At 52.0% G+C, this 14,332-nt stretch overlaps 1 protein-coding gene across 8 annotated transcripts in view; it reads right to left on the bottom strand.

Annotated features, from left to right (window-relative positions):
- MED12L (mediator complex subunit 12L) overlaps window positions 1-14,332 on the bottom strand; it is a 1,138,385-nt gene that overhangs the window by 979,539 nt on the left and 144,514 nt on the right. For all 8 annotated transcript variants that reach the window (XR_010175887.1, XM_063916060.1, XM_063916058.1 and 5 more), the window contains one exon: window positions 13,960-14,229. Coding sequence is in view for 7 of the 8 variants with exons in the window: in XM_063916060.1 (XP_063772130.1) it covers window positions 13,960-14,229 (270 nt within the window). In the remaining variant the exon portion in view is untranslated. The remainder of the gene's footprint in view (window positions 1-13,959; window positions 14,230-14,332) is intronic.

Raw genomic sequence — 14,332 nt, 5'->3', positions numbered from 1 at the left:
CCGCGCTCTCTCTCTCTCGCTCTGACCTCCGCCCCGTCCGGCCCTCCCGTCCGCGGCGGGGGAGGCCCGGCGGGCGAACCCTTCCGTGCGGCCGCCTCGCCGGAGCGGGGGCGGCGCGCAGGGCCCTCTCCTGGGGCTTGCGAGGAGCGGCCGTCGGGGCTGGCCGCGTCCTCGGATCTCGATGCGACGCTCGTTCGGTTCCTGGGAAATCGTGTGCTCCGCCGGGGTCCGGGGGCGAGCGCCCTTCGCTGGGCGAGGGGGACGCTTCCCCGGCACCCCTGGCGGCGTCGGACGCCTGCGGGTGCCGGCGGACGGAGCAGACCGCGCCGCACGGGGTACGGGTGCGGGGCCCGCCCGGCTCCGGAGACCGGAGCGCTCGGGCGGACGCCTGGGGACCGGACGCCCTCTCCGGGCGGAGGGGTTCCGGGCGCGCCGTGGGCAGAGGGAGGGTCGGGTTCGCCTGGAGCCGGCCGAGACCCCTGGGTTCCGGCCGAGCGATCGTCCCTCCCCGCCGGGGCGCGGGGTGCCACATCGATCGGGTTGCGGAAATGGGAGACGTGGGGCCCTTCTCTCGCGTCAACCGCAGCCCTCCGTTTTCTCTTTTCCGGCTTGACTCTGTTCGCCACCTGTGATGCTCTCTGGCCGGTTCCCTCGGGCGTAGCGGGACGGGCGGCGCGCGCGACGCTCTCGCGGAGCGTCCTCCGACGCTTCCCCGGGCTCCTGGAGCCGCCTCCCGGCCCGAGGGGTGCCCGTCCGCACTCATCGGCTGAACTTCCGCGAATTGCAGTACCCGATTCGGCCCGCCGGGGGGCGCTGCCGCCGGGGGAAGAGGGGGACGGGCCGGGCCTGGCGCCGGGCTCCGCCGGACGCCCGGCGCTGCCCCGTCTCGGCCTCGGAAGGGGGAGTCGGGGGAACGGGAGGCCGGGAGTCCCGGAGAGAGAGAGAAAGAGAGAGAGAGAGAGAGAGAGATAGAGAGACCTCCGCGGTTCCGCCTTCGACCGCCGGGGGGCGCCGCGCACCCGTCCGCACGGGCCCGTCCCGGTGGCTCCCGGCAGGGCTCTCCCAGGGCCCCGGTCCGGGAGCCCGACTGCGTCCGCTCTCCGCTTCCAGAGAGGAGGCTGTTGGACGGGGAGAGCTGGTACCGGGCTCCTGGAGCCCTGCCTGGGCAGCCTATGGAAGGGAGGGAGCCCTGGCCCTGCTGCTCTCCGAGCTCCGGCCCTGCTGCTCTCCGAGCTCCGTGCCTACTCTGCCACGGGTCCTTTCGCAGGAGCTCCAGGGAAACGGGCTTTTCGGCCCCTGACAGAGTCCCGGCTCTCTCGCTCGCCTCGTTGGTACCTACTGATCCGGCGGAGGTGTTCTCCGGCGGGTAGCGACACGGACGGCCGAGGGCGCGCTTCACCCAGGCTTCAACCGTCTCCTCCCCGAGCCCCTGGAAGTGCAGCTGGGCCGCGGGCGCCCCGGTCCGCACTCATCTGCGAAACTTCCACAAATTGCAGTACCCGATTTGGCCCGCCGGGGGGCGCTGCCTCCGGGGGAGAAGGAGACGTGCCCGGCCCGTACGTCGGGCTCCAACGGATGCCCGCCGTGGACCCTTTATAGGCCCCATCCTGGTCCTGCCATGCTGTTATCGGAGCTCCACGGCTATCTTGTCACTAAACCTTTCGTTTGAGCTCCAGGGCTTTTTGCTTTTTGTAACACGGTTCCTGGAGCCCTGCCTGGGCAAAATCGGATGCAAGAAGGCCCTGCCCATGCTGATCTCTGAGCTCCGCGCATCTTCTGTCACGGGTCCTTTCGCAAAAGCTCCAGGGAAACAGGCTTTTCGGCCCCGGACAGAGTCCCGGCTCTCTCGCTCGCCTCGTTGGTACCTACTGATCCGGCGGAGGTGTTCTCCGGCGGGTAGCGACACGGACGGCCGAGGGCGCGCTTCACCCAGGCTTCAACCATCTCCTCCCCGAGCCCCTGGAAGTGCCGCTGGGCCGCGGGCGCCCCGGTCCGCACTCATCCGCGACACTTCCGCGCTGGAGTCCGACGCTCGCCGGCCGCGTCCCCCGGCCCGCGGGGGCCCGGGGGGAGGCCCGACGCGTGCGGGGGGAGGCGGCGGGCGGCGGGGGCGCCCCCGCGCCACCCGACGGCGCCCCCCGGTGGCCAGAGGCGGCTCGGAGCGAGACGATCGGGGGGGGACGGCGGCGCGTGACCCGCCCCGGCCCCCTTGGCCCAGCGGACGGGCAGGCGGCTCCCGGGCGCCCCCCCCGATCCCCGCCGCGGCGCCCCCCGGTGGCCGCCTGACGCCACTGCGGGGGGTGCAGATTCCGTGTGTCCTCTCGGATAAAAACAAAAGAAACGGTTCCCGTCGGGCGAAAGTAAGTGGGACGCAGGGCCCCGGGCCCCGACGGTCCGCGCGCGCGGCGCCCCCCGCTGGCCGGTCGAAGGGATGACAAAAATAAAATGAAAAAAATTTCAAAAAAGCACTCGCCCCAAACAGACGAAAGGTACCCGGTCCGCCCGGATGAACCCTCCCCCGTGTCCCCGCCGCGGCGCCCCCCGCTGGCCAGCCGAGGTAATACACGATTGAGAGGGGGGGAGTGAAAAAAAGGGGCAAAAAATGAAAAACACCCCACCCATTTGAATGCAAAGTCCCGGAGCGGCCAGGGGTGGACGCCGGTCCGCGCGCACGGCGCCCCCCGCAGGCCAGTTGAAGGGAAGAACGGAACGAGACTAAAAGATAAAAAAAAATTTCAAAAAAGCACTCGCCCCAAACAGATGAAATGTACCCGGTCCGCCCGTGTCCCCGCCGCGGCGCCCCCCGCTGGCCAGCCGAGGTAATACACGATTGAGAGGGGGGGAGTGAAAAAAAAAGGGCAAAAAATGAAAAAACACCCCACCCATTTGAATGCAAAGTCCCGGAGCGGCCAGGGGTGGACGCCGGTCCGCGCGCACGGCGCCCCCCGCAGGCCAGTTGAAGGGAAGAACGGAACGAGACTAAACGATAAAAAAAAAATTCAAAAAAGCACTCGCCCCAAACAGATGAAATGTACCCGGTCCGCCCGTGTCCCCGCCGCGGCGCCCCCCGCTGGCCAGCCGAGGTAATACACGATTGAGATTAAAAAAAAACAGGCAAAAGACAAAAACACACCACCGATTTAAATGCAGTGTTCACGAGCGCCAGTCCGCGCGCGCGGCGCCCCCTGCTGGCCGCGTAAAAAAAAAAAAAATAATAATAATAATAATAATAATAATCCACCGTTGTGAATTTGCGATGTGTCCGGTACGGCGGCGGCGGGGAGGCGTCTCCCCTCGTCGGCGCACCCTGGTGGGGGGAAATAAATGAAAGGGGGAAAAAAAAAAGAACAGCCCGGGCTCTCGCCGGCTTCCGCAGCCCGGGCTCCCTCCGGCTTCCGCGGCCCGGGCTCCGTACATACAGACAGCAAATGAAATAACGGACGGATGGATGGAAGAGAAGAACAGCCAGGGATCTCGCCGGCTTCCGCAGCCCGGGCTCTCGCCGGCTTCCGCGACCCGGGCTCCAGCCGGCTTCCGCAGCCCGGGCTCCCTCCGGCTTCCGCGGCCCGGGCTCCCTCCGGCTTCCGCGGCCCGGGCTCCCTCCGGCTTCCGCGGCCCGGGCTCCCTCCGGCATCCGCGGCACAGGCTCCGTACATACAGACAGCAAATGTGCAGCCGACCGGCTCCATGCACTCTGGATATTTAAATTAAATCTGAATTAGGGAGTTATTGTTGAGGTAGATAAGCTGATGCCCATCAGCAGCAAATGCAAGGAGCACAGGGATTAAACACAGGTTTGGCAGATTCCGGGGTTATTAGTGTGCGGGGCCGCCTGTCATAGGTGGCCCCGCTCCCCACGCGTCACCCGCCGGCTGACTCAATGTAGTGCAGTGCACGCAGCGGCCACCGCCCACTATCAGGAGAACTGGCCTTGCCCCAATCCCACCTTGCTGTCAGGAAGAGACGGTGCAAATCCAGCAGGAGAACGGATCCAGCAGCACAGGGGTTCCTGGAGTGCACAGGCACCCCCTAATGTCAGGCCCCCACCTCACATGCCGATCGATTCTCTGCCCCCCTGCACCCGGCCATTCTAAATTTAGTGTCGGCCACCAGCCAATCAGAGCTCACAGACTGGCAGCAGCGGCTCTTGAATGGCTGCCAGGCCGCTAGCTTTAATAGGCTGTCGGCCGGCGCCAAGTTTCAAATGCTCGCCGCCGCAGGAGGGCTTTAGTGAGCTGGATTTAGTAGAGATGCGTGCTGCATTGCGCTTTCCTCCCCTCATACAGTACAAGCAGCAGCAAATCAGCAGTGGCGGCGGTGAGCACTAATGGGGGATAATCTGTATCTGACACTGCTGGGAGTATTACGTGGGACTGGCACCTCGGGGTATTTCTATCTGGCACTGCTGGGGGCATACTGTGTGGGGTAATGGAAATTTCAGCTCATACTGTGTGGGTTAATGTGAGTAACAGATGCTGCTGTGCGGTATAATGTGAATTGAAACTATTCTGTGACCACAATCCCATATTTTTGCCGCGTAATATTTTGGGTTAGTGGGGGTGCAGCGCCAAAGAAAACTTTCACCCTAAAACTGCAACATATGATTTACAGGATAGGATATCCTGTTCATTACAGCGAATTACAGGTTATTGGTGCAGAGGAAGAGTATTTTAGTATAAACTTAATGGGATTCTCCTAGTTTACTTAAAGCACATAAAAAATTAGTACAGAATTTGAATTTCCTGCATAGGATATTAGATGTTTCACACCGCACAAATAACCCGGTATCGGCGTGCGGTGTGAAAGGGGCATAGCCGAAATCCCGGGTATAAACCCGGGAATAAAGCAGTGTTATACCCGTGTTGAATACCGGATCAATGGCAGCGTCGATGCGACCCGGGACCCGTTTACTACAGCAGGGAGAGGCGTAAATTTGCTAAGGTGGGAGTTTTTTTTAGAACTGGTGAAGTTGCCCATAGCAACCAATCAGATTCTACTTAACATTTATCTAACTGCTTCTAGAAGATAATAGATAGAATCTGATTGGTTGCTATTGGCAACATCACCAGTTCTAAAAAAAAAAGCTCCCACCTTAGCAAATTTACACCAGTGTGTCTATTTGTGCTTCTAAGTGAGTTCAAGAACTGACACCACAGGCAGATTGAAACAATGGCCCTCATTCCGAGTTGTTCGCTCGCAAGCTGCTTTTAGCAGCTTTACACACGCTAAGCCGCCGCCTACTGGGAGTGAATCTTAGCTTCTTAAAATTGCGAACGAAAGATTCTCAAAATTGCGATTACACACCTCTTAGTTTCTGAGTAGCTTCAAACTTACTCGGCATCTGCGATCAGTTCAGTGCTTGTCGTTCCTGGTTTGACGTCACAAACACACCCAGCGTTCGCCCAGACACTCCTCCCTTTCTCCAGCCACTCCCGCGTTTTTCCCAGAAACGGTAGCGTTTTTTGGCACACACCCATAAAACGGCCTGTTTCCGCCCAGAAACACCCACTTCCTGTCAATCACATTACGATCACCAGAACGAAGAAAAAACCGTGAGTAAAATTCCTAACTGCATAGCAAATTTACTTGGCGCAGTCGCACTGCGGACATTGCGCATGCGCATTCGCGACTAATCACTCCGTTGCGAAAAAAAATAACGAGCGAACAACTCGGAATGACCCCCAATGATTGTTAATTTTATCTAGTTAAGGATGCTGGTTACACTGTTTCCCCCACTGGTTTTTGTTTATTAAATCTTTGCTTCAGAAAGGTGATACATTTGGCACAGCTTTAATCACTGGTGTAAGGGTGTGTACACACGGTGAGATTTTTTCTTCCGATTCTGACTATTTAGAGAGAGTCAAAATTGACACTTTGCCAAAATCGCACATAGTCAGTATCGCAAGCACACTCGTTATGTGCTTGCGATACTATGTGCCAACCCAGCCCGTCGCATAGTGAGAATCGGGCATAGCCAGTGATCTTTTAAAATAATCCTCGTACTTGGCAAAAAAAAAAAAACGAACACCCGGACCAAACGGACTGAAAGGGGTCCCATGTTTACACATGGGACCCCTTTCCCCGAATGCAGAGACCCCCCCCCCCCCCCCGTGACTGCTGTCACAGAAAGGTCTCTTAAGCCAATCAGGAAGCGCTACTTCGTGGCACTCTCCTGATTGGCTGGATGCGCGTCTGCTGGCAGACAGCGCATCGCACAGCTCCCTCCATTAGTTTCAATGGTGGGAACTTTGCGGTCAGCGGTGGGGTTACCCGCGGTCAGCCGCTGACCGCGGGTGACCTCACCGCTGACCGCAAAGTTCCCACCATTGAATATAATGGAGAGGCTTTGCGATGCGCTGTCTGACAGCTCAGACGCGCATAGCCAATCAGCAGAGTGCCAGGACGTTGCGCTCGCTGATTGGCTGAAGGGACCTTTCTGTGACAGCAGTCACGGGGGGTCTCTGCATTCGGGGAAAGGGGTCCCATGTGTAAACATGGGACCCCTTTCAGTCCGTTTGGTCCGGGTGTTCGTTTTTTTTTTTTGCCAAGTACGAGGATTATTTTAAAAGATCCGGACACTGGATTGAGGTGAGTATAATTTTATTCACAGGTACACGTGGATTCTACTTGGACAAGTGGACCGAACGTCGTGTCAACATAGGTAAGTATGTGTGTGTGTCAACATGTGTGAAATAAAGTTGTACTTTCAAGGTGTGCTTGTCCTGTTTTTATTTGGGTATTTTTTTTCCAGTAGAACTACAGGTACCAGCGGGCCCGTTTTTCTCCCGCATGCTGGTACTTGTGGTTCTCCAAGTACCAGCTTGCGGGGGAGGCTTGCTGGGACTTGTAGTACTACTGGAAAAAAAACAATATTCTTTCAATTTTCTCAAGGCTATCAGCCCCCCATCCGCAGCCCTTGGATGGGGGGGGGACAGCCTCGGGCTTCACCCCTGGCCCTTGGGTGGCTGGGGGGGGACCCCTTGATTGAAGGGGTCCCCACTCCCCCAGGGTACCCCGGCCAGGGGTGACTAGTTGGATATTTAATGCCACGGCCGCAGGGCGCTGTATAAAAGTGACCCCCGGCTGTGGCATTATCTGTCCAGCTAGTGGAGCCCAATGCTGGTGTAAAAAATACGGGGGACCCCTACTCTTTTTGTCCCCCGTATTTTTTGCACCAGGCGCAGAGCCCGGTGCTGGTATTAAAAATACGCGGGATCCCCTGTCATTCCCCCCCCCGGATTTTTAGAACCAGGACCGGCTCGAAGAGCCCGAGGCTGGTTATGCTTTGGAGGGGGGACCCCACGCAATTTTTTTTCGGGTTTTTTCCCGTTTTTTAAAAATCGGATCAAAATCCGTCAAATCGGCCGTTTTTCGACAGCGGGACTGTCGAATCAGTTTTTTATTGAATATGTTGAATTGCGGCACCCACTTGCCAAAATTCGACGGTCGAGTTGTGTCGAATTAAAAAACGGGCGAAAAATTGACGCGATTCGCCGGTAATTGCATATACCCCTAAGTATATGGTGTGTTGTTCTGTTCCAGACTTTGATTAGATATCTTAATGTAACTCAAATAAGTATATATATGTTTGATACAAAAATGTACTAGTCAGTGAGAACAGGAGCAGATAAAGACCTAGGAGAATAACTCAGCATAATTTTACTATGTAACAAAGTATTGGTCACAAGGACCTGGGTTTTACAATGGTTCTCTATTGATACGTTAAATAAGATTCCTGTAACTGTTACACAGCAGTTGTAAATAAAGTATCACTTGTGTTTTATGTTTTGCTGAGCAGCCGGTACACAGTAACAGCTGCGGCCCTCCAGCTGATTAGAAACTGCACATCTCAGCATGCCGTGACACAGCTTTAGTATTCTCTGACAGCAAAACTGTGTCAGGGCATGCTGGGATATGTAGTTTCCCAACAGCTGGAGGGCCGCAGTTTGGACATGCCTGCCTTAATGTCATCTGAAATGCAGTATTGACTCCTACAGTAAATTCCTTTCCTCCTCAGTAGTACCCATTATAGTGCCCATGACTACTCGTATATTGCCTTTCGGTTTTTGTGTTCCAAGTGCGTGATTTTACTCTTTTTTTGGCATTAAACTGTAGTTGCCAGGCTCTTGCCCATTCCTCTAATTCTCATTCACTTGTTTTACCCATCCAGGTGTGTCTACTTTGTTGCATGCCTTCTGCACAAAGGTAAATTAGTTGGGCGTACTCTCCTCTGGCCTTATTAAGAGATATACGTGAATGCATTTGCAGATGTGAATTTGCATGTAAAAATGCAAATGCTGCAGCCACCTGGATTACTTTGGAAACACCCACCAGCATACAAACTTGCAGCATCGATGTGGGGGCACACACTGTACAACCGATTTCCACCCAGCTCTATATCAGACCCCATGTGTACAGCCATTGCCTGACTGCACTATTTATGCCCCATGAGATCCTTTGGAATTGCTCGAGCACTGCACGTACATACTACTGTATGTCATATCTGGCCATGTATGCAAAGTGCTCAGGTCTGATAATCACTGTATGAATATAGCATAAAACAAAATAGATTGGTTAGTGTAGCCTCACATACGGTAGAAGCTCCCTATCATAATTTATGTATTTACAGTATATAATATGTGATTACTTGTTAAATTGTTATCTCTGTATCAGTAAAAGCAAAATCTTGTGATATCTTTTCTCAAGAAAAACAGAAGCAGATGTGGTTAATGAAACTGCCATTTACTTGAGGCCCAAGTTGCCTTTATTTAGATTAAATCTAGAAGTCTCAGGGGAGATAGGGAGCAGAGGGTATAATTGATTTTGGTCTGAAGTATACAATCTATATGTTTCTTCATGGTGCACCAGATTTATGGTTTTTCTGGTGGTTACTCAGTACTGGCACCTTTTGTTTAGTCTAAAGCTGGCCATACACTATCCAACATTTAATTCAACTAACCAACTGGGGATCCGGTCAACATCCCAGCATTTGGGATCCTGGCAGTCGGAATACAGACGCCAGAATTGAGACACTGCTCGGAATACCAACGCCGGCATACCAACATGGAAAACAATGCCGTCGCAGAGATCATGAATGAAGGTCTGCCATCACTTATGAGAGGTAAGCCGTGTGGGAGGGAGGGTTAGGTTTAGACTGCGGGGAGGGGGGCTAGGTACCACTGGGGAGGGTCAGGGTTAGGATTTGGGGAGGAGGGTTAGGGTCGGCTGCAGGTAAGGAGGGTTAGGAAGGTTAGGAATTAGGGGTAGCATACTTACCTATTAGGTGTCAGGATCCTGAGTGTCGGGATGCCGCTGTCGGTATTCTGACTGCCAGCATCCCAAGTGCCAGGATACAGATACCATACCACCAACTGAATGATGTCTATGATCAACTAAACGATCATAAAGTGTCTCATACACGATCCACCTTTTTCATCAGATCAGCCAACAAAACAATTTTTCAATCCAACTGAATGATATTACAAAAAAAATAAAAAAAGAGTAAAAACAAATAATTAAATAAAACTTTGCCCCCCACCCCCACTCACACACTTTTTCACCAGCATTTTCAGCCTAGTGCTGTTTACCATAAAATCAGGGGGAAATTGATTTCAGGGTAACCAGTTGCCATGTGGAATAATATAGGGGGTACCCGCAGTGTGGACTTCCTGGGGAAACCAGCACCGATGCCAAGTGGCCTGGGTCTCAATGAAATCATGTTTGGGGGACACCTACACTACAGGTACCCCTTTATTATTCTACTAGCCCATGCTGGAAAAGCCCAGTGCTCGCTACCCTGAACCACAGAATTTTTCACCTGATTTTGGAGCAACCAGCACCTTTATGAAAGTGCCAGTGTTGGTTCTAAATAATGTATGTATGTATGTATGTATGGGGGAAGGGTGTGTGTGTATGGAGGGGGTGGTAGGGGGAACGCATAGTTTCTTTAGTTTTTAAATTTTCTTTTTTTAACATGCAGATGAAAGTAGACAGTGTCCACCAACTTCTGTGCTGAAAATCCATCATACCCCCTACTTCGGCTGGGTTGGTTACATACGCCATTTTCCACATCGCAGCGGCCACCCCGTAAATGGCCCCGCCCCGCCCCCATTGTCCTCGCAACACCACGTCACCGCCCCGCGAAAGCCTCTGCCTGTCACCTGTCAAGCATCACATTTGCTTGCCACGCGCGTGCAGAGCGGGGTGTGATTGCATCGCGGATGTGATGACAGCTTAATAAGGCCCTTAATCTTCAATTCAAGGAAGAAATCAGGTAAATTATTTCAGAAATTAACAGAATAAGCATCTGCACACTTATCCATAGTACGGAAATCTTAAAATGTAACTGTCACTGAGTGCAGACATTTTTTTCTGATTACAGTATCAACACCTTTTATCATAGAAAAAAAATGCTGGTTAAACGAGCTGGGTACAGGAGATGGACCCTCATTGGGCCTGATTCTGTGTCAGAAACAGCCATGTCTGCATCATTTGCCAGTGCGACTCTATGGAGATGCCACTACAAAGACCTTCCCTGGTGTACATCCATGCCACTGAATATGCAAAGATTGAGATGCCCACTTTTAGCATCCATACTGTTGGCATTTGGAGGCGGTGACAGGGGCAGCATTCCCAGAAACTGGAGGTGTGGGGGGGGGGGGTGTCAGCCCGGTTTTGTGGGCATGTTGACGCCAGTGGCTACGTCCTCAAATGTAGCTTCACTTGCGCCAGCGGCGTGTTTTTCCTGGACATCCACAGTAACCTCAGGGTTGCTCAGATATCCGATGGTCACGCAAATGGAGCTAATTCAGAGATGTACATACATTTGATATTTATATACATCTCCGATGCGCACATGTGCAGATCTGTTTCTGTCGCAGTGCCTCAAAAGCTGCTGGTGTTTTGGGGCGGCAACACGGAGAGTTCCAGAAAGCGTGTCAGCATCGTTTTCTAGGCGCACCAACTCAGTGACTGCATCCTGGGTTGCAGCCTCACAGGCCCTGGCATTGTGATTTCATCGGCCATCTTGAATAATCTGAGGGTTACTCAGATGTCCAATGGTCACGCAGCTGATCAGGTGGCCTGGTCTAGGGATGCAGCATCGGATCAGAACAGCCTGCAGTTGGTGTTTTTACATAAGACACCTCCTGTGGCCTTTACATATTTGAGCACAGTCGCTGCGTATAAAGACACAACAGCTGTGCTAAAGCATCTATCTCTGAATCAGGCCCAATGGTGGTCATTCCGAGTTGTTCACTCGTTATTTTTTTTTCGCAACGGAACGATTAGTCGCTAATGCGCATGCGCAATGTCCGCAGTGCGACTGCGCCAAGTAAATTTGCTATGCAGTTAGGTATTTTACTCACGGCATTACGAGGTTTTTTCTTCGTTCTGGTGATCGTAATGTGATTGACAGGAAGTGAGTGTTTCTGGGCGGAAACTGGACGTTTTATGGGAGTGTGTGAAGAAACGCTACCGTTTCTGGGAAAAATGCGGGAGTGGCTGGAGAAACGGAGGAGTGTCTGGGCGAACGCTGGGTGTGTTTGTGATGTCAAACCAGGAACGACAAGCACTGAACTGATCGCACTGGAAGAGTAAGACTCGAGCTACTCAGAAACTGCACAGAGAAGTTTTTCGCAATATTGCGAATCTTTCGTTCGCAATTTTGATAAGCTAAGATTCACTCCCAGTAGGCGGCGGCTTAGCGTGTGCAAAGCTGCTAAAAGCAGCTTGCGAGCGAACAACTCGGAATGAGGGCTAATGGTGGTCATTCCGAGTTGTTCGCTCTGTAATTTTCTTCGCATCGCAGCGATTTTCCGCTAATTGCGCATGCGCAATGTTCGCACTGCGACTGCGCCAAGTAAATTTGCTATGAAGTTTGGTCTTTTACTCACGGCATTACAAGGTTTTTTCTTCGTTCTGGAGATCGGAGTGTGATTGACAGGAAGTGGGTGTTTCTGGGCGGAAACTGGCCGTTTTATGGGAGTGTGTGAAAAAACGCTACCGTTTCTGGGAAAAACGCGGGAGTGGCTGGAGAAACGGAGGAGTGTCTGGGCGAACGCTGGGTGTGTTTGTGACGTCAAACCAGGAACGACAAGCACTGAACTGATCGCACTGGAAGAGTAAGTCTCGAGCTACTCAGAAACTGCACAGAGAAGTCTTTTCGCAATATTGCGAATCTTTCGTTCGCAATTTTGATAAGCTAAGATTCACTCCCAGTAGGCGGCGGCTTAGCGTGTGCAATGCTGCTAAAAGCAGCTTGCGAGCGAATAACTCGGAATGAGGGCCAATGTACGATATATGGTAGATCCTGTGTTATCTTGTTTTCCACCATAATAAAAACGTAAAACAAAATTAATAAAATATTACGGTACTTGCACAATTGAAAGAGGAACTTATATATACACTAAAGAGGAAGTTAGACTGCACAGATAATATTTCCTTGAAATCCAAAACAGTTGTATACCCAAGTAGTAATGAATCCCGTGTAGCTACACAGCCAAATTTCAGTATGGAGATTAACAGTCAATGACTTATATTACAAAATAAACATACTGGGGACGTGGCCTGGCAGCCATCGTGGTCAGCAGTGTAAGGTACTTTTTGTTGTGGACTACTGAAACTCCATATACCACCTATCACTGGGTGTTTTAACTTCAGTTGAAATGAAAACAAGGATGATCGTGCCATTATTTGGGGGGGGGGGGGGGGGGGGGTTACCCAGAATTTGTCTATGGTATAGTGATAGCCAAAGGTACAAAATGATATGTAAATTGTGCTCCGTGGAAAGGATTTTCCAATTTCTACAGACTAACGCTTGCCTTGAAATCTGAATAAACTCAGCGAATCAGAGGCTGATTCAAATTGGCCTTCTCTCTCCATACACCCACTCAGGGCCGGTGCAACCCGCTCATCAAAGGGATTGATAGCAGGTAGGCGCCAGGCTGGAGAGGCGCTCTCCCTGCTCTGCATCCCTGCTGTCTGTTGTTGCCGCTGGCTGTCGCTGCGCCTGTCACACTATGTGACAGGCAGCAGCCAGCACCTTAAAGCGCCCGCAAAATAGGGAGAAGCATGGTCTGAAAGGGGCGTAGCCATGTGTTATCAGGGGGCGGAGCTTCAAGGACGGGACCAAGCCAGGGATGCAGGTAACAGTATGTGCTGCTGCTGTTACCTGAAGGGAGAGTAAGTGAGAGGTGTGTATGTATGTGTGTGAGTAGGCTGACACTGATGTGCGTGCGTGTGTGTGGCACCAATACTGTGTGCACTATGTGTATAAGTGGCGCTACTGCAGTTCGCATTTTGTGTATAAGTGGCACTACTGCAGTGGCCATTTTGAGTATAAGTGGCACTACTGCAGCGGCCATTTTGAGTATAAGTGGCACTGCTGCAGTGGGCATTTTGAGTATAAGTGGTGCTACTGCATTCTGCTCTGTGGTATGGTTGGGGTATAATAGGAGAGAAGTCCACAGGTCAAAAATGGGGCTATATGTGAAGAAAAATTAAGGCCAAATAAATACGAAATTTTATTCCCAAATGCCAAATGGAGAAAATATTCAGTGCGTAAGTTTAAAAAATGTCACTCTCATCTTCTGTATAAGAATATATTACACAAGTGTTTGTGAATATCGTAAATAAAATTTTTTTTTAACCACAGCATGTATGAAATGAACAATTTATTCTGTCTCAGTCTGCTACATGATTTCTAGCTGTACAAAATGTACATTATTCCCAGAAAGACAGAATAGTGCTGCATATTGCAACTTCCAGTAGTAATATTGGATTCAAGCATCAACACCTGTACATGATAGGAAACGTAACACAGTTTTGCTTCCAAAGGACACAGTAAGTATATAAACAGGGAACCGCCTGCTAGTGGATCAGTAACAATAGTTCAAATTCTAAAAACAACAATATGAGCTGCTCAGACACAACTATCAGCATTCTGAAAGTGCCACCTACCTGCAACATACAGCTAAGACCGTACACCAGTGGGCGGTGTTGAGGACATGACTGGAAATCAACACAGGGCAGATGGACAGAAGTGACCACTGGTCCTGACGCACTGGGACTTGGAGCAGTCATAGGAGGATTGTTTGGGCCCATCATGATAATGGGTGTGTGCACTGTGACAGGGTTCGCACAATCATTCAACAGAGCAGAGAGGCGTCGGGAACAGAAGTAGGCGAGGCGACGAGACAAGTATGATGATTGCACAAATTCCTCAGAGTGCTAGAAAGAAAGGGATACAAACAGCAGTAATTACATCACTATAAGGCACCTTCTATAATTATTCTACAACCAGCAGTGTTATATGAATTGTTCATCAAAAATA

The sequence above is a fragment of the Pseudophryne corroboree genome, chromosome 4, assembly GCF_028390025.1.
Source record: "Pseudophryne corroboree isolate aPseCor3 chromosome 4, aPseCor3.hap2, whole genome shotgun sequence".
Taxonomy (NCBI): Eukaryota; Metazoa; Chordata; class Amphibia; order Anura; family Myobatrachidae; genus Pseudophryne; species Pseudophryne corroboree.
The sequence above is the reverse complement of the archived record's forward strand: the minus strand, read 5'-3'. Positions and strand labels throughout refer to the sequence as shown.